Source organism: Equus asinus, chromosome X (assembly GCF_041296235.1).
Source record: "Equus asinus isolate D_3611 breed Donkey chromosome X, EquAss-T2T_v2, whole genome shotgun sequence".
Classification (NCBI taxonomy): Eukaryota; Metazoa; Chordata; class Mammalia; order Perissodactyla; family Equidae; genus Equus; species Equus asinus.
This window is the reverse complement of record NC_091820.1, coordinates 12,639,078-12,660,062: the sequence shown is the minus strand read 5'-3', so window position 1 is coordinate 12,660,062 and position 20,985 is coordinate 12,639,078. Positions and strand designations below refer to the sequence as shown.

Here is a 20,985-nt window from a genome sequence, read left to right as displayed (position 1 = left end):
GCTTGAGCCAGGTCATCAAGTTGTCATCTATAACCAATATTTTAGTAGAAAAATTGCGCCAAGCTTCTCTTTAGAGCTTTTATGTAGCTATATATGAAGAAAGCATTTGGGGTTAGTCACAAGGGAAATAAGAGAGTTTCAATCCTCAAGCAGATTTGTGATTTGGGAAGAGATAATTAATTACACATAACTCAAGGGAAGAAGCAAATATGACGACAGCTATAAATAGCTAGTCTCAAGGTTCCAAGTCGGAATATCTGTGTCACAGTCCTACTTTTTGAATCTCATTTTTGGGTGAGAGAAAGTGGGCCTGTAAGATTTAGAGGCTGTGATTAGCCTTTCCATCTCAGGTTCATCATGAGTTTAAAAATAGACTTTGGAGGTTGAATGTGGAAATTAACTGCTAGTTAGAACATCACTGAAAATCCACGCAGTTGGTGGAGGACATTTTCCTAAGCTGATATGTCTGTATTGCTCTGCTGCCCAAAGACAATTTCTTGTTTTTCCAGGTGAACCCTAGCCTGATCCACCAACTTGAGCAGAACGACTTAAGTTTTGTAGGTCAGGATGTCGATGGGGAGAGGATGGAAATCATTGAACTGGCGAGTAAGTGGGCTCTTCATTTCTGGAAATTTTCGTGATGAGTTAACGTCATTTTGTCGACTGTAGACATACAAAGATATAACTTGAGACTCATTTTGTTTGTTCTCTTTATTTTCCTCTCTCCTTTGAAATAAATATGCAGCTAAATATAAATAATATGCACTAAATATACAGTGCAAGAAAAAACAGACCGCTTATAATCCTAACCATTTTGCGGTCTGTTAGTGTGAACCTACCATAAAATGCTATATTGTTCTGAGCCTCCCAGTCCTCCCAGTAGGATGTTTCTTAACCATCCCGTTCTGGGGCTTCTCTTCTTGCTAGCCCCTAGGCTAGGTGCTCTGGGAAAGGCAGGTGGCCCCCTGATGAGTAGCACCCTGCTTTCTCCCTCCTTTGAGGAAGAGTGGCCCAGTGCCCTCCTCACTACTGGTGACTGGTGTTGCGTGTGAGACCTGGCCCCTCATTCCATGGGGCATCTGCCTTTTCCTATTGCTCCTGCTCCGTTGTCAAGCCTGAGCCAGGCGTTAAACTTGTGGACACTAATTTCTGCACTTGGAGAAGTTCTTAGTAAGACCAAACAGAGCACACAGGGATCGGACTTCTGTTGAGGAAGGCCACCAAAGAAGTTGTTTGTGTCTGGGCTGGGACACCCACAGAGCATAGGCACAAACCGTACATCTATTATTGATGAGACGGAGGGCAGTGTTCTCATTCAGAGCTGCAAAGACACAGTAAGCCCAGGCTGCCAGCTGATTCCAGCTCTTTCTCTTGACATTCTAGCCCAGGGGTGGGCAAACAAAGGCCTGTGGGCCGAATTCAGCCTGCTGACCATTTTTGTACAGCTCATGAGCTAAGAATGACTTTTCCATTTTTTTTTAACATTTTATTTTTTTCCCACTTTTTCTCCCCAAAGCCTCCCAGCACTTAGTTGTATGTTATTCATTGTGGGTCCTTCTAGTTGTGGCATGTCGGACGCTGCCTCAGCATGGCTTGATGAGCAGTGCCATGTCCGCACCCAGGATTCGAAGCAATGAAACCCTGGGCCGCCTGCAGCGGAGTGCACGAACCCAACCACTCGGCCACGGGGCCAGCCCCTGACTTTTCCATTTTTAAATGGTTAAAAAAATAAAGAAATTATAAGATTTGTGACACATGAAAATTATATGAAATTTTAGTGTCCATAAGTAAAGTTTTATTGGAGCACAATTACACTCCTTCATTTGTGTATTGTCTGTGGCTGCTTTTATGCTACAATGGCAATGATGAGTAGTTGGGAAAGAGACCTTATGGCCCCCAAAGCCTAACATTATTTACTACTTGGCCCTTTAGAGAAATGTTTGCCAAGCCCTGTTCTAGACCCACACACACGCGCTTCATTTAACTAACTTGAACTCAACATTGTCAGGTGCCTGCTTGACTTGTTTGTCTATATGGATATTCTCCTAGCACTTCCAACTCAACTTATTTAAAACTAAATTTACATGATCTCCAAAGTGGTTCTTCCTCCTGACGGTTCCTGTTGTCATCCATCTCCTTGTCCAGGGTTTCTTGCCCTCACCACCACTGACATTTGGAGGGGGATCATTCTTTGTGGTGGGGGCTGTCCTGTGCACTGTAGGAGGTTTGGCAGCATCCCCGGTCTCTACCCACTTGATGCTAGTAGCACCCCCCACCCGAGTTGCAACACCCCAGAACATCTCCAGACATTGCCAAATGTCCCTGAGGGGCACATTTGCCCCTGGTTGGGAACCACTGTCCTAGACTATCAGCCTTGAAATTGGACTTATTTAGCTCTTCTTCCCCATCATACCCCCAACTTGTAATCAGTTGTCAAGTCCTGTAAATTCCGTCTCTGGAAAGATAGGCCAGCTTTGGGATTGCATTCCCATTCCTGTCACCCTGGTCCCCGCGCATAGCGACTCCAACCCAGCCTAGTTCTCGAGCTCCTTTCTGCCTGCAGGCTCTCCCCTCTCCAGTTCCTGCTGACGATGACAGGGCTCTGATTGTACAGTCCATGTGACACTAATTTGTTGGATAAAGCACTCCCATTGAATGCTTAGTGTGTACAGGAAACTCTAAAAATGGTAGTATAATTTTCCAGCACCTGCCTTTTCAACCTGTATGCTTTAGGCTCCAGATAACCTGGACTACTTACTTTTCTAACTTTCCTACCTCTTTTTTTCATCTTAGCCCATGTCTATTCTCTACTTCAGATTCCCTTTCTCTGTCCTTTTCCCTTTCTGTCTCTAATCTGTTCAGGCACTTCAGGAGTCCTGAGCAGGGAGGAGAACTGAAGTTGGAAAAGGCTTCTTTGAATACAGTAACATGTTACCTGGATCCTGAAAGAAGGGAAGCAATGGACACTGAGTGTGCATTCACTAGTCCCTTGCTAGGGACTCCACGTGTCTTATGTAACTCACAAGGCAGGTGATATTATTCCAACTTTACAGAGGAGACTAGAGTGTAGAGAGGTTGAGTAACCCACCCAGGGCCATCCAGTTAGTCACCGGCAGGGCTGGAGCCAAGCCAGGTCATCACCTCCTTCTGCCACCACCCCTGTGCGATGTTATTGTTCCTATTGTTTCCACTGGACATTCCGCCTAAGATTATTAATTGTGCCTCAAGTTTTGAATTAGAATATGAAAATGTATTTCCTATAGTCTTTCTGATGGAAATGCTCATCATTTCGAATTTTTATAGTGTGGAGCACTGCTTGGTGTCGAAGTCTCAAGTCTTTCTGGCATGTGAGAGGGCAGAGAATTTCTTAAGCAGATTACTATCTGTTTACTTTGTTCAAGTACCGATTCTCTTCTAATTCTCCTGGCTCTCATTATTGTCAGCAAATACTTAGAAGCCTCTTTCATCTCAAGCACTTAGATTCCCATTGACACTTTCAAATTTCACGTGGGTTGTAAAGGAAATGAGAGCTCCTGTAAAACCTTGCGATTTTTAAAAGCTGACTGCAAGGGAATTCATTTTATTAAGGACAATTCCCCAGAAGATTTTGATCTTAGCTACCCCTTAGAAGCATACCCACAAATCTCTACGTTGCTAAAGGAGTTCTAAAAGGAACAACAAAACTTGAGATTAGTATAACGCCAGAATTTGGTTCAAAGCAATTAAGAGCATTATTTCAAAGATACTTTGTCTGACTAATGGAATATCATCAAAATAAAAACATTTTAGTCTCTTTCCTCATATTGGCATAGGGAAGTTTTTTGATAAAGTGATTTGGAGCAATGGTCCATTATTCAAATATTCTGTCCCTGGCTATGACATGATCCATTGCTCAGCTTCTGTTTGTAGTGGTACAAAAGCACAATTACTGTCTGCTTCTTTCAAAGACATCCCTAGATGCTGTGCTGCGTAAGATTCATTGCATCCTAAATTTAAAGCTACATTACTTAGTTTCTTTTCTAAGTGTGGATGATATCTCTTCTTTTCTTGAGGGGATATGTTCCTGGGAGAAGTTGGCATTCCCTTCGTCAAGCTTTCATATCCGAGTGCCCCTCTAATTCAAGAAGGCTTCTTCCCAGATGTGATGTAGAGGATTTCTACACTGGGTTTTTCTGGACTCAGCTGTCCAATAGAGCATGCTGGCATGACAGAGCTATTCTGTCCTATTCAATATGGTAGCCACTAGCTATTTGTGGCTATTAAGCACTTGAAACGTGCTCAATTAATTTGAAAGAATTTAAATAGCCACATGTGGCTAGGGGCTATCATTTCGTGTAGCAAAACTTTAAATGATAACCTTAGGAGAGTGGATATTTCTGTTCAGTCATCATTTCCTCCCTACTGTAGCATTAGCCTTGGGTCTCCAATGGTAAGTGATGGGGATTTGTGATTTTGAATTCCATACTTGATTTTTAGATCATTTGATAAAGCGTCTCATTGAAAGGTTTAAAGTTATATTTACTTCTCTCTATAAAACTTACATTTTGTCATCTTCAGATTGATATATATATCAATTAAAATGATTTCAAAATAGAGAATATGGCACATTGACTATGCTCTGTACTGTAGTAATTATGGGATTAGAGAGTTGCCCAATATCTGAGTAGGAGTTGCTTCCTAATCTGGAAATAAACGTAGTTTTTGAGATTGGGAGAAGGAATGTGTAATCCTAGAAAATTTCTACCCAGATTTGGAAATGTTGTCCTTTTAGTTTTTAGCATTCCAAAACAGGAGATTACAGATACCAGGGAAAAGCTACTTTTCTGTTCCTATTAAATGTAGGAGAACTGGAATTGCTCATATAGGGGCTTCTTTCAACCCTCACTATGAAAATAGCTTAATTTTTCCTCCTGATAATCTAAGTAGTATGTGCTCATTGTAAAAGTTCACATGATGCAGAAAAGTGTAAGGAAAAAAAGAAAAATATCTTGAACTCTCACCACCGTGAGCCATAACCACCATTAATATGTTGAAAGGCCATCCTTTTATCACTCAAAGACTCTTCATCACAAAGGATAAGTTGGCGTAGGCTGAAATATGTGTGCCGGTTCAGTTTCATGGTACTATCTAGGATTAATATCCAATTTAAAGCTGTGACTAGAAAGGCAGCTTACTTGCTGCATTCCCAAAGGTACCCTTCCCTTGGGAAAGGAGAAGACCTTGTGAGAAATGGCCTGAAGCCATCTAAGAGAAGAATGATCTCCTGTCAGCCTAAAGTGTGAGGGATACCAAGGACCTTCAAATTCTGGGAAAGCAGAATTCATCTTGCTTTTCAAAAATTTTTCCTTAACTTGGCTAACACCTTCCACAAATAAAATGCCCAATCTCTTAATAAGTGAGATGTGTTTTGCAATTTGAAATTCTGCTGCGAAGATGGATCATGAAAGTAACTGGCTATGATGATAACAAGTTAAGTAATCATCTTACCATTTAATGAGTTTTCTTATTCAAAGGTAAGAAGACCTTTCAAGCAGTTCTTATGTTTGTCTGCTTCAATTGCATCGTGATTGTTCTCATTTCAGATCATCCCTATTTTGTTGGTGTCCAATTCCATCCCGAGTTTTCTTCTAGGCCAATGAAGCCTTCCCCTCCATACCTGGGACTGTTACTTGCAGCAACTGGGAACCTGAATGCCTACTTGCAACAGGGATGCAAGCTGTCTTCCAGGTAATTAGCTTACTGCTCTTAGCAACAACCCAAGATGCAGTTATCAACATCTTAAGTTTCTCATAAAGTTTAATATCATTATAGGATTTTTTAAAGTGAAGAATGATTTTTTTCCCCTCTTAGCAAGCATAATTTTTTCTCTTAGTGAAAATGATTTAATCGTATCTACAACTGTAACATGTCAGCTTTCCAAATCATGCTGATGGCTGGGCATTATTTTAGAAATTTTTGTCATTTTGGTAAGTGAAAAATGGGATTTTCTTTTGTTGACTCTTTGATTAGTAAATATATATGAATATTTTATATGTTTATTGGCTCTTTGTTTTATGAATAGCCTGTGCATATCCTTTGCCCTATTTTTCCTTTTGCTATTATATCCTGTTTCTTAATGATTGGTAAGCTCTTCAGATATAAAGGATGTTAATCCTTTGTTAGATTGCAAATATTTTTTCAAAGTGATTTTGTTTTTCTTCTGAGTTGTTAATGGTAGGTTTTATTTTCCCTAAAGAGTTTAAAATAAGGACTTTATGTAGTCCTTGTTTATGTATTTTTTAAATTTATGTAGTCTTTCATAAATATATATATCTTTTATGGACAGTCCATAAATCTATCTTTTATGGATTCTGCCTTTAGTATCATGCCTAAAGTCTTTGCCTATCAAAAGATGATAGAAATAATAACCCATTTGTTTTTCACTAGCACTTTTATGGTTTCAATTTCATAGTTGAAATCTGTACTCTATATGGGCTTTATTGTTGGTGTAGTGTGTGAGGTAGGGATCTGGCTCTCCCTCACCCCATTTGTTAGTAAGTTGAGTAATTTTGATTTGTTCCAGGGATTTCTATTTTGTTCCATTGATGATTTCCTCTCTTATTTCTGAACCCTTATCACCCTTTTCATTATCATAGCATTATGGTAAATCAAGTCCTTATCTACCCAATCCCATTATTATTTAACACTTTTAAAAATGTGTTCTAGATGAATTATACAATGATTTTTTAAAAATCAAGTTCGAATAAAAAATCCCTGAGGGATTTTCATTAAATATTTTTTACATTTAAATACTAGTTTGGGGAGAATTTATATCTTTACTTCTTCTCATCCAAGAATAGTGTGTGTAATAACTTTAAAAGTGGGAGGAACCAGCCAGAATCATGGACATAGGTAGGGGTTATTACCACAATAACTAGATATATGTTGTTTAGAAGATTACCATGATGGACGCTCATCCTAGCAGATAATTCTTGCGATATTGCAATTAAGGACTGCCAGGATCAGTACATGGTGTGTTTGTGTATGCTTGTGTTAACAAGCCTGCTTGTTTGCAACATTACTTGCTAGGAGAAGCTCAAGGCTTTCTAGCATTTCCTTTAATCTTGCGTACATATGGGAATAGCTTTACATATTTTGCACGTCGGGCGTCTTACTGAATTAATGATCACTCCTTGCATTCTTGAACCAGTGCACTGGTTTTCACACTGTGCCTTGCGGAGCTGAGCTTCCTGAGGAGTGGGCTGGAGGGGCTCCAGGCTCTTCCCTGCTTCACCTGAGCAGCTCCAACACTTCTGGCTCATGTGGGGTGATTCTGCATGAGGTTTCCTATGAAAATGAGCTTCCTGTGTTCTGAGGCTGCATGGCTTACACAGCAGATGGGAAATTCTAGTGTGGTCCCATGTTGGATGTGTGCTGTGACCCTTCTCAGCCACTTTATCGTCTCCATTATTTCAGGTGTTCACACATGAAAGGAGGGTGACAGTGGAGCAAGTTAGATGGCTGGGAGAAATAACTCATGCATAATAATTCACACCTAACTATCTGGTTGTTTGCAAACATCAACTAATATACAGATGGTGTCTGGTTTATGTGGCCTGCCCACCTCTGTGCTGAATGGCCTGCTGATTCCTGCATGGGGCTGGTAGTCTCTGGGTAAAGCTCACAGGTAGTTTCTGAGAAAAGTGACTGCTTGCTAGTGACTCCTGAGCAAGACACAGTGTGTCTTGGAGAGAAGGAAAGACCTTTTAACAAAACTCTGATGTTGGTATTGGAATTGCAGCTGACTAGCAGGCTTCCGCTGTGGTCAAAGAATTCCTATGTATTCCTTAAGAGCAACCAGCATCTTATTCATCTTTATCTCCCCAGCTCCCTAGCACACGGGGCTTGTTTATTACCCATTAAAGTAATAAATGTAGGTAGCATGGGAGGATGGACATAGTTTAGTTTAATCTTGACACCTTGTAGCGGGTTTTCCAACTAAGAATGGTGACCCTGTATTAATCTGGTGACAGACACCAGGATTCCAGAGGAACCTTGCATTTCACCTCCTCCCTGCCTGGCTTCATGGCGTTAGTGAGCACTGAAAAGCAAAGCATGACTGCTTTGATGGCCGGGCTCTAATGTGGGCTGAATTGGGACCGTATTTCTGTCAAACAAGATTACTATCTGCAATCAACCCTAAACAAATGTGACAAGGAATATGAACACTAGAATAATGACTTCCTCTCCCAGAAATTGGCTGGTGATAGTTAACTGTATGGCACATGTGCAGCTGATGTCTTTAAAGCCCAGAATGTAAAAAATCCTTGGCCTTGAGCAAGTGCACCTGAGCTGTAACCCCTGCATTCTGCCCTGTGGAGAACATTTATCTTTTAGTGCCTGGGAAGTTGCAGTAAGAATATTATTTTGGGATCTGGAGCTGATGAGTTAAATTCCTAGCTACCTCGCTCTCTACAGAATGGCAGGAATTATGAAGACCAGTTCCACCGGGTTTTAGACTTGTGGTCAGTTCAAGATGCACAATAGATTTAGGATAGTATTTTTTAGGCTTTTATAAGCTACTCAAAAGTACTTGCAAAATCAAACTAAGAGTCTTGGTTTTGGAGGTCCCCCAAGATCACCTACACGTATTCAATGATTCACTAAAAGAAATCAGAATATAGTTGTACCCACGGCTAAAATTTATCACAGTGACAGAGTAAGCATACACAGCTGGATTGGTAAGGGGAAGAGGGATAAGAGGCGTCTGGTGAAATCTATTTGCAGGTTTCCTATGCTCCGTCTCTCCTGTGAGAAGTCACACGGAGCTCACCCTCCCTCCAGCAGTGAAAACGCAGCAACACGTCTGTGATGTGTATGCCTAGAGAAGCCCATTGGAGACTCAGAATTTAGGGTTTTTATTGGGGGCTGGTCACATAGGCATTCTCTACCTAGCAACCATCCAAATTCCAGACTCCCAGGAGGAAAGCAAGTGTTCGTTATAAATCACGTTGTGTGTACAAACAGCCTAGGCCCAGCAAAATGACCTTATCAGTTAGTAATGGAGAAAACGTTCTGAAAGCCAAGTTCCCTGCCAGCAGCCCCTTCCAAAGATAGCAGGCCTGCTGTGTTAACTCTTTTGCACGAGTCTAATAAACCATTTTTTAGAATAAATAAATATAGTTATGGCCCATTAAATAAATCTTTGTAATTCTTTGCTGATATCTCTCCCCTGGTATCTAAAGATAATTTGTCCCATGTATAAAAGTCAACCACAAATTTGCATGGTCTTGCTGGCATATAATGGAATGAGACTGCTTCGTGTAATTGTGAGAAAAAAATTTTGAGACTTATTCTAAATAGAATATACAAAGGTGCTTGTAATTGTGACAAAGCACATGATCTCTGTCCAGACTTCCATTTTTAAGGCACCTGGAAACAGAAGAGGGCTCAAAGTCTAAAGTTCCTAAGCTGTTTTTCAGCACGTGCATCTCCATGACTGCCTTCAAGGCTTGTAGGTGCGCTCACTATGTACCAAGTTTAGGAGTAATTTCCAGTCTTTATGATGCTGGCATTCATCATGCCCATTTGTCAGGTCAGAGTAAAACTCTCTTGCTTAGACAGTGCTCAGTTCTCTGTTGGAAAGCAAGAACTTACATGGGGTTCAGTCAGCAGGGAAACATGTTTTTAAAGTATAGAACTGGAATCTTAAGACATTTGAGCAGCGTTTTATCCTAGCTTTTAGGTTCTTGGATTCCACGTCTCCACCCAATCTCTATCTCTTGTGCAGAAAAATCATCTTTTTGTGGCAAAACAGGAGGCAGGCTGGTACAGAAACAACAAGAGGGAAGTTACTGGGTGATTCACTGTTTTTGCTGGACTGTTTCAGACCAAATTCAAAAGTTGAAACTACTTTATAATCAGAGGGTCCTTACAGGAAAAACATACCCGGAGCCGTTTCCTTCCATTTCCTGATCCCTTTAGAGCTCCTAGGACATAACTCCATTCTCTCCTTCGTGCTTACTCTTCCCCCTCCCTTTTTATTTTTGAATCCTGGCAGCAGTCAGGGAGAGAAAGCGCCCATTCATTCACCGTCGTCTTTGGTCTTTCTTCGGCAACTATTGGTGTTTTCCTTTTAAGTGACATCCTGGGCTTCCAGCCTGGGAAGATTTTGTTTTCTGTTGACTTCTAGATGCAGCATTTTAGAAAATTTGGAAAATACAAAAAAAGGACCCATAAATTCTCCAGCCTAACGCAGTCACCGTGCTCATATTTGAGTATTTCCTTCGTCTTTATTCTGTATCCATATATGACACTTTTCATGGTTGTAATTATAATAGTGAGTGTGTCTGTGTATATATGTATTTTTTTCTCCAACTCTTTTATTTTGGAAACTTTCAAGCCTACAGAAAAGATGAAAGAATAGTACAGTGAATTTTTGTATACCTTTCACCTAGATTCATCCATTGTTTCCATTTTATCACATTTGCTTCTCTCTCTGTATAAACTTATTTCTGAACCACATATAAGTAAGTTGCAAAACATCATAGCACTTCACCCCTAAATGCTTCATCACCCGTTTCCTATATCATTATCACACCTTAAGAAAATTAAGGTTAATTTAATGATATCATTTAATATCCAGTCCGTATTTAAATTTATCCCCAAATGTCTTTTTAGCTTTTTTTAAAATAAAAAATGTAGTCAATGATCCATTCAAGGTTCATTTGGTTGTGGTTCCTTAGTTTCTTTTAATCTGGATAAATCACCCTGTCTTTTTTAGTTTTTCATAACATTGATTTTTACAGAGTCCAGGCCAGTTGTCTTGTAGAAATGACCAGAATCTGATCTCATCTGATTGTTTTCTCATGATTAGAATCAGGTTAGAGATTTTTTGAAGAATAGTTCTTTGGGGCTGTGGTGCATTTTGTAAGTACACATAGGAGCCACATAGGCACATCACATTCCCTTTTTTGTCCCGCTGTGGGTGATGCTGATTAAGTTAATCACCTGGTTAGGGTCGTGACTGTCTGAATATCTCTTGTAAAGGAATATTTTCTTCCATTTTTGTTTCTAAAATACCATTCCCCACTGAGATGAACTAGGGCTCCTGGAAGAAATGGTTGATTCCGGGACTGGGGCAGGGGAAGTAGAAGGTGAGCCTGGCACATATTGCTGGACTTCTAGGAAGGAAGAGCTAAAAAACCAGGGGGGAGGTTTTGTATAAAGTCAAAGAAGTCAGCTTGAAAGGGCTCCCGCCGGCCTCATTTTGGACAATTTGAACATCAAAAAGAATAATAACAGTATTGGATTATAACACATTTACATTTTTTAAAATTCCATAATGATACTAAGAAGCTTTTTTTTAAAAAGGTCAGTTAAAAATGTAGAAGCAACCCCTGATGTAATAACTGAGTCAAATGAGGATCATTAGCGGATGCCAAAACCACTGCGTGAAAGGTTGTGGGAAACAGGATATCCACATGTTCTTAAAGCATCACCACAGATTCTTTATTAATTACAAAGCCTGTCTTTTGAGCTTAACACCTCGTATGCATTTTTCCAAGTTGCATGATGCTCATAATGTTTAATGGCTGCACACCCCAGCACTCACTCAATGCACTGCATGTATTAAAGCGTATTCTATCCCAACCACTGTGCTGGGCATGAGAGAATCAAGTGCTAGTCGATACGAACACATTCCCTGTCCTGGGGCTTCATCGGATAGTATAATGGTTCTCTACTTTTTGGGGCTGACAAATCACCTTCAGAGAACGTGATGAAAGCTCTGGACCCACTTCCTGGAAGACTGCACACACATACCAATTTGGTGTTGTTTCCTGGAGTTCACATCCTGAAGCCCCCCATCCAACGACCTTCTTCTAGGGGGCCTCAGATACAGACCCCCAGCTAAGAAACGACGGGGCCGTGTACAGCCCCAGCAGTGTGGGAAATGCTGCCTTATAGCTTGTTCTCTCTTCGATGGCCGCAGCCCAGGGCTGCCCCCAGGTTCCCAGGGTTGTGCCTAATCCAGATAAACATCTTCCTGCCAGCCGTACCACCATCCACATCATCCGCACACCTGGCTGGACTCCTACGAGTAAGCTCAGATTCCTCCTCTCTCCCTCCATCTCTCACAGTCAGCACGTCCTGGAGATTCCTGGTGTTGGAGTCCACTCGCCTTCCCCATATCTTCTTCTGCACTGCAAGGAGTGTGGTCTGGGTCTTAGCACGAGACTCTGGAGGTGGGAGCTGCTGAGTTCAAACCTAGCTCTTTCTTTCCCAGCTGGCTGTGATCTCACTCTTCTGCGCATCAGTTTCTTTATAAAAAGGGGTTGGTACTAGTACCCACTTCACATGGTAGTAATGAAGATTCAGTTTTGTATTAAATGTAAAGTCCTTAGCACAGTGCCTGGTCTATGGTAGGAAGTTAAATGGGAATTATGATGATGATGATGATGATGCTGGTATTATTATTAATTTGACCTGAGTTCCAGTCGCCTTCATCTCTTGCCTACTGCAAAGCCTCCTACCTGGTCTCTATGCCTCCAGCTTCCCTCCCTCAATCCATCTCTGGTGGCAGGGTAATCTTCCTACATTATTGTGGAGCTTAAAACTCTCAATGGCTTCCCTTGACTTACAGGATAAAATGCACACAAAGCCACACGGAACAGCTTGCAGTCCCCTGATCTCCCCAGAGGGTTTTAATGCCTTTGCCTCGGCTCACACCCCTCTCTTGGCTCTTGATACACACGCCTGAACTGCTTAGCAAGAGGGGAGTACTGATCTATATCCTGTTAGGATGCTAGTTCGCCGAATCATTACTGATGGTGGGCATCGGAGGTGGGAGTGGCCCCTCTATTGATTATAGAGTGTGCATTCCTCCCTCTAAGGCATGCTTATGCCATTGAGTGGCTCTTTCTCTTTGACAAGGAGAGTAAAATACTCTTTTTCTCCTGCGTGAATCTGATGTTCATTTTCCAGCACTGTTTTAAACTCACAATCACCTTGCTTATTTTTTTACCTTTGGGCTGTGTTGGGGAGGGGGAAAATCCCCTCTTGTGTTCTTATGAGTGGATTAATAATAAAATTGACACAAGACCAGATTAACAGGAGAAAAACCCGTTTTAATATGTGCACACAGGAGAATCATGAAAATGATGCTCGGAGAGTGAACAAAGCAGGCAGTATAGATATCTTTTACACAAAGAAATGATAAATTTGTGAGGAACAACAGGACAAAGAAACCTAGGTTTGAGGTACATAATTAGCGAGGAATTGACACAGAGCCCAGGCTTGAGGTAGTAAATTAGCAAGGTTTGTTTCTGCAGCCTTCTCGCCTGGAATCCCTCAGCTCTGGTGATAAGGACGCAGGGAGAGCGCCTTCCCCAGGGGAGAGGGATTTCCCGCTTTCAGAGGGAGCAGAGAGAGGAGGGTCTGAATGCCCTGTTTGTTTCTCAAGTAACTTTAATTCAAAATAATCAATATGCTCTTCTGGGATATTTGGGGGTGGCCTGCCCTGGGCCGCAATAGCTGCATGGTTGATGCTGCCAGGAGCCATTCTTGCAATTTATGGTGCAAATATTTTATTTCACTGGGGACAGCGGGGATGAGTAGAGCGGGTGCTGTGGATTTAATTTCTGGGTCTGCCACTTACTGGGTAATCTTTTCCAAGCCCCACTCCTAAACCTCAGGACCTTCATCCTTTAGGGATGCTGTGAGGAACGTTGAGATGGTGCTTTGTAAACTTTAAGCTGATAGAAGAATACGCTTTTCCCCCTTTATTACATTTCATGCAAAAATGAACTGGAAAAAACCAATTCTTTTTTGCTTTCTTATTAACAGTTCTTTTAAACATCTTTTAAAACAGCTCTCTCTCTGTGATTGTTTGACTCCAGCTCCATACCTTGAGACTTTTTCTGGTAAAGTACAGCTAGTAAACCACATTTGAATATATCTTCCCTAGAGGATTAAATGTTGGTCACAAGGTGCTCTTTATTGATCGTCGCAGTTCACTGCGGTGCTGATGACGTGGTTCCGGCCAGGAACAGAGTTAATAGTAATATAGATTATTGTGCTTTTAATGCCCTGCTGGGGTTGTAATTCTACTGTTTAGTATTCAATGCAAAATTCATTCAAAGCATACTAAATTTTTTCCCATTGCTCTTATATTTTACGGCTTCCAGGGGCCCTTTGAGAAGGAAGTAAGTACAGTGGTAAAAATGCTTTGGGGAAAACTGTGTGCATGGCAACCTGTTTTAAAACATGCTTTTTCCACATGAAATGGATTTTGACATAAAGTATTGTAGGAACTCGTGCATGCTGGGAATCCTAAGTATGCCGTTAAAAAAAAATTTAATTCCAACCACCTCTTTCTGTTAATGGAGAAGAAATGGTTTAACAGCTGTCCCTGGGGCAGCATAAAAGGTGGGCTATATGAGGCATTGCTGTACCCTTACCCTGGAGCCTTGGAATATATGTTGTCTTATATTGGGAATTTATTAGGAACTAGAAGTCTTTGACAAACAAACTTGACTATGATGAAAGGCGCCTTTTGTTTGTCAAAGAGCCACGTGTAGACTGTTGCTGTCAAGTGTTGCAAGTCAAGCCAGGGTTGTAAGGAAAGCGATTCTCACGCGTTGCTGCTGCTGATTTGGGTTTTGTCTTGTAAGTAGTACAGTAAAAAATGTTTTTAAAGGATGCTTCCATTATTTGGGGGGCACATGCATGCACGAGAGAGATTTGCTGTGATTTTAATTAACTGTAGATATCCAGACCTTAAAAAAAACCCCTTTTTAGAAAGTAACAAGGAGGACTGTTGCATGGTGATGATGGTTTGCTTTTTTAAATCATTATTCATTTGTTTTTAAATCAGTGCTATCCAGTAGAACTTTCTGCAGTGTAGAAATGTCCTATAAGATGCACCATCCAATATGACAGTCACCAACTACACATGGCTATTGAGCACTTGAAGTGTGGCTCCATGTGTTCGAATGAGGAATGAAATTTTCAATTTTGTTTGATTTTAATTGATTTAAATTTAGATAGCCACTGTGGCTTGTGGCTACCATACTGGGCAGTCCAAGTTTAAAACTTTCCCCTCCTCAAATATAACAAGACACACATGAATGGGTCTGTATTCTGTGGCATTTCATAAAGTTTAACATGCAAGACCCTAATATCTAATAACTGTCCCCATAGAGAAACGTGTATGCCCACGTGCACACGTGTATGCATGCACATGTGTATGTGTGTGTGTACAGAAAAGATTATTTAAAAAGACAGGTTAGTCTTAAGATAGAGCTGAGATGTCTCAAATTAAGTGACGATATACCCAGATAAGTATACCTTATGACTTTTAAGTCTGTTCTGTGTGAAACAAAAATGAACCCCTAAGTCATATGCGGCACAGAATAGCGTCCACATTTTCCTGAATGTGCAGGAGCCACTGCTGTTCTGCATGCAGATAATGATCCACATTTGAGTCTAGCAGCTGTTTTTTGCCGGCACACGAATGTCGTAAAATCAGCAAGTTTAGCAGCAATGTCTATTTTGATAATTCTGTTCCTGAGTGTCATGGTTTATTTACTTGTCCTACCACCAGCCCCTGACACATATGAAAGAAAATTAGTGAACTCAGTCATTTGCCTTGGAGGTGAGTAAACTCAGGCCAAACCTCACTTTGTTAGAGTCAGCCTGTGCCATTTTGATGTGTTGGCAGAATTTGAGGCAGATAGCCATCAGACAGGAAATGAGAGCCATTAGGTTAGAAATAGACCCACTCAAGTCAACTTGCTAATGGGGGTAAGGAATTTCTCCTGGTACAGGAAACAATTCTGAAAATCATGCACTTGGCGGTTTTCATGGCTTCTCTGTATAGTTCCATGACTTTTTGAGAGATACCATATTATGAATATGTAACTCCCCTAAATAGCAACAGCTTATATTTGTATATAGTTTTCAGAGCACATTTGTATATTCTCTTTCAGCCCTCATACCATTTTGGTGAGGTTGTAGGTATTATTACTGCTTTTTTCCTAGACTCTCAGGAGTCAAATGACCAGTCCAAAGGTACATGGCTGGTAAATAGTACAACCAGGAGTATGAGGGGGCAGATGTGGACCCATCCTACTCTTCCAGGGCTCCGAGGTGGGGAAGAAACCAGGTATAAAATCTGGATGCCTGAGGAAATGGAATGCCCTTGGCCCTTCGGGCCTTCTCACTTGTGGTATCAGGAGACATGCCCTGTGGGCCCTGTTGGCCCACTGCAGGGCAGCTTGGACTTGAGCTTGTGGCCTGGGTTAACCTTATGGGGATTCTGGCCCCACCTCGAATGGGCTTTGTGCCCCGTGAATCAGCTGAACACCCTTGACCTTCATTTCTTCTCAGATAGGGAGTTGACTACAACTTCCAAATCCTCTTTCGTTGCTAGTTCTATGATGGGAAATGTTGCATGGAACCAGGAAGGATTCTGCATTTGTGTAGTGTAAGTGCATGAATAAGGATATATCAACTTTTGGGGGTGTTCTTTTTAAATATTCTTAAGTTATTCCTGTGTTTTCTTTATTGGAAACCCTTTTGTAACAGAAGTGATTTCACTGACTAGAATCTAACTAGGAGGTATCTTCTACTTGATTAGTTTTAAGGATATGTTGATTTATATGTTTATCTAACATGTCTTTTCTGCCAATTCTTACTCTTCTATCTCCATACTCTAGCCCCCCGACCCCGGTATTTTGTCCAAAAGACAGGGAGGAGAATAAGGTTGTCTTTTATGATTTTGTTTACGTAATTAGTGATACTTAATATGTTTAGAGTAAATCTTGGTTTTCTAACTTGTCAGCATAGATTCCTCCAACTGTTCCCTCTCCTCCCTTAAAAAAAGGGGATTTTCACCTGTTATGGAATTCAGATTTCTATTGCTACAAGTCAGCAAAAACTTGGCCAAGGCTAGAGATGGATCAGGCATAAAGTACTTACTTGCTGGCAATGTTATCCCATAGATCAGTAGAACTCTGGAGTTCATCAACTTGCTGACTTATATGGAGTTGAGCAAGAGGAACCCCGAACTGAACACACAGCTCGGAGCAAAAGTACAAATGCAGGGCTGTCTCATGGAGAGGGTGTATTTCTAAGGGCACTCAACATGGTGACATCTATGTCAATAATCGGTCCTGTTTTGAATACTAGATGTGACTCGAGGTAGTCAGAGCATCCCATAAAGTTTCCAATTTGAAAATAGCATAATTATTTCTCAAATCCTTGGATCTATGAGAATGTTTGTTGGAATGGAAAACTTTCATGCTGCTGACCTGTAAATTGTAGTGGAGATATGATCTGAAGCGGATAGGATTTCAAGGCGAGTTTAGAGAGTACATTAACATTTTTTATGTGCGCTACTGGGTGTTTTCTGGGTCTTGAGCCAACACGCATGTCTTAGTTCTAATGACCACCAAGTTCAGTATCCCTGCGGAGTTTGCTGACTGTGGATCACCAGCTTCTCTATAATGGTGCTATCTAGGGAGCTGCTGTGGTCCTTAAACACAGAAGCAAAATCCAGCCTGCTGCTGAACAAAAAGGATAGTGTTTGACTAACGTAATCAGGGGCTATGCAGCTATTCTCACTGTTCTCTAGTCCTGTCGTGTCGCTAAAGGAAACAGTTGTCGTCGGAAGGGTGAAAAATGAAAAAACTCTGAGTATCCAGGTACTCTTTTCTGCTATGTCATTGCACTTGACAACGAATTGAGATCGGCAGGAGTAGGACTAAGTGATGTTCAACCTCAGATGGACTGAGCTTTGGGCCCTAGTGTGACAAGAGTAGATTCACAGAAAATAAATGAATCCAGCAGGTCAGGCTTTCATTTCAACTTAATTTATTAACATAACACCTCTAGTAGAAAGCAAACAATAGGTAAGAGGGGCAGGAGCAATCTGCTTTCAAGGCTTTTGTCGAACTTTAGAAATGATCAGTGATCTTCAGAAAATTACAGATTTAATCTAAATTGAAATGCTTTTATACATTTTCTGAATAAGTTACTTTCAGTTTAACATTGAAAGCAAGTGGGGCCGGTCCCATGGCTGAGTGGTTAAGTTCGCACGCTCCGCTGCGGCGGCCCAGGGTTTCGCCAGTTCGGATCCTGGGCACAGACATGGCACTGCTTGTCAGGTCATGCTGAGGCGGCATCCCATATGCCACAACTAGAAGGACCCACAACTGAAAAAATACAACTATGTACCGGGGGTCTTTGGGGAGAAAAAGGAAAAATTAAAAAAAAAATCTTTAAGATTGAAAGCAAGTGATCCACTCCTCTGACAAAAGAAGATGACCATTGGGTGTGGTTGGACTAACATCTTCCTATGGTAACTAGAAAGTGATAATAGAGTATCCCAGAGTCTTTTCTATGAGTGGGGGTTAATTATGGAAAGTGTGCAGGATTGTAAATAGAATAATTATCCAGGGTTTTTTTACACCTTACTAAGTGAGTTCCTCTTTTCATCTAGTGATAGGTACAGTGATGCCAGTGATGACAGCTTTTCAGAGCCACGGATAGCTGAGTTGGAAATAAGCTGAAACCAATACATGACTTGGAATAACAGGGATTGCCTGAGAGGGTAAGGTGGACTCTTGAAGTTCTTGTTTATTTTACAGTCAAGCTGTCGTCTTGGGGTAGAAGCAAGCATTACAGGACCTGTCTCGCAGGATCCTGCTCCCCCCGGGCTGCTCCTGTTTGACTGGTATAGTTAGCAGGGTAGACTTGACGGCCGGTCACGCTTTTGGGAAACTGGAATGCACCTGAGAAGGCTGGCACTTAGCTGTTAGCATGGGAAAAATGGAAAGCACCTGAGGCCAGGAATAAATCTATAAGTGGCCCGATAAATGTATACCTGGAGGCTGTAATGGTTAGAGTTGTAATAGTCTAGGTCAGGGGTCAGCAAACTTTTTCCATAAAGGGCCAGATGGTAAATATTTTAGGCTTTGTGGGCCCTGCCATCTCTGTTGCAACTGCTCCACTCTGCCATTGTAGAAGGAAAGCAGTCATAGACAATACATAAAGAAATGGGCACGGTTGTGTCCCAATAAAACTTTATTTATAAAAATAGTTTGCTGACCCCTGGTCTAGGTCACTCATGGAAAAGCAGATTTCCTTGGATTTGTAGTATTTTCTTTCTTCGTAGGGAGATGCTGAGACTGGCTTGGCTTCCGAGGGCAGCTTATTTTCCCTGAGGCTCTATTAGGCTTTACTAGAGAGGAGAGCAGCCTGGATGGCTTTATCACATCCAAGCTCAGAGGCAGATACTGCCTGGGACAACCCTAGGGTTATAGTGGGCCCTGAGATGGATGAGCTGCTCTCTCGAGCAGGGACAGCAGCTTTTGGAAAATTTGTAAAGAGTTCATTGCTCCAGTGTGAGCTCTCTTCATATTTCACTGAGGGGCAGAATATTCGTGTTCACCAGGGAAAGCGTATCTGTGTCTAGGTTTGCCTCAAACATGGAGACCTTTAGGAGCAGACCAAAATGGTGCAAAGATTAGCTGGAGGTATTTGAAAGACTTACATTGCTCAGTTTCTGATGTCGCTGATGCTGATGTTCTTGGTTTTTTTAAGGATCTGAAGTCCTTGAAGCCAAGATGAAGGAAGTGTCTGAAGAAATCACCACACTCTTAATCACTGTCTTCTCCACCAGACGTGGGATTGTAAAGCCTCGAAGGGAAGCTAATAATACGTCCTTCCATGAACCAGAACCAAAGGGGTAGTTTCCCTTTTCCTCTAGAGGTGGCCTTCGCTTCTCACCAATTTCTGTAGCTGATTAAACTTTCCCAACACCCTCACTGGGGAGAAAACGTGTTCGTGTTTCGTCCTATGTATCGTGATGTGCAGGTGGTGAGCAAGGATCGGGGTAACTGAGCCTTCGCTGTGCCGTGTGGAAAGGGTGGCAGGGCACATGCGATAACTAATTTTGAGTCAAAAATGAGTCATTCTGTTACCTGGAACTCAACCACAGATTTCTGTGCTCCCCAAGCTTATTTCAATTTCTCACCCTGTTTATTTCTAGTCAAAAGTAAAATTAAACAGGTCTAAGACTGGGGTTGGCAAATAAGGCCCTCACCTCAGGTACAGAATTTAAGGGGGCATAAAAAACTCAGGAATCAAGATCAGTAATATGTATATTTTTTAATTGAGGTGAAATTCACATAACATAGAATTAATCATTTTAAAGTGAACAATTCAGCAGCATTAGGTACATTCACAATGCTGTGCAACCACCACCTTTATCTATTTCCAAAACATTTCCAGCACTCCAAAATAAATCCCCATACCTGTTGGCAGTCACCCCCCTTTCCTCCCTCCTCCCAGTCCCTGGAAACTGCTAATCTCTTTTCTATTTCTATGAATTTGCCTATTGTGGATATTTCATATAAGTGGAATCGTACAATATGTAGCCTTTTGTGTCTGGCTTCTTTCACTTAGTATAATGTTTTCAAGGTTCATCCTTGTTGTAGGATGTATCTGTACTTCATTCTTTTTTATGACTGAATAAAATTCCATTGTATGTATCTACCACAGTTTGTTTATTGCTCATCAGTCGATGGATGTTTGGGTTGTTTCCACCTTTTGGCTATTATGAATAATGCTGCTGTGTACATTCATGTGCAAATATTTGTTTGAATACCTGTTTTTAATTCTTTTGGGTTTATACCTAGGAGTGGAATCGCTGGGTCATATGGTAATTCTGTTTAACTTTTTAAGAAATCATCAGTAATATTTTAATGCAGTATTTTAAAAAATTAATTAAAAAGTTCACAATGAACAAAATATTGAATTTTAATATAAAGACAGGATCCAGCCCTGCGCCTCCCTCACCTGCCCAGTCCTGGCCCTGTTATACAACATTCTCATCCAGTATGCTTCCTGACTTTGTAATTGCAGGCCCCTCCAGGACTAGTTTAAGTGACCCCACATCTCATCAATAGAGTGATTAAGAATTATCTTTCATGGGGCCAGCCC

The 20,985-nt window shown here is 41.3% G+C and overlaps 1 protein-coding gene across 6 annotated transcripts in view; it reads left to right on the top strand.

Annotated features, from left to right (window-relative positions):
• The window catches only part of CTPS2 (CTP synthase 2), an 89,809-nt gene extending 69,268 nt beyond the window's left edge, over window positions 1–20,541 (top strand). For 3 of the 6 annotated variants that reach the window (XM_070503279.1, XM_070503280.1, XM_070503281.1), the window contains exons 16-20: window positions 510–606; window positions 5,583–5,727; window positions 14,166–14,183; window positions 18,482–18,592; window positions 19,585–20,541. In XM_070503279.1, the coding sequence (XP_070359380.1) occupies window positions 510–606; window positions 5,583–5,727; window positions 14,166–14,183; window positions 18,482–18,551 (330 nt within the window). In that variant the 3' untranslated portion in view covers window positions 18,552–18,592; window positions 19,585–20,541. The remainder of the gene's footprint in view (window positions 1–509; window positions 607–5,582; window positions 5,728–14,165; window positions 14,184–18,481; window positions 18,593–19,584) is intronic. The other 3 variants (XM_014864253.3, XM_044764426.2, XM_044764427.2) reach the window with 1 other exon arrangement.
• The last annotated feature ends 444 nt before the right edge of the window (window positions 20,542–20,985 follow it).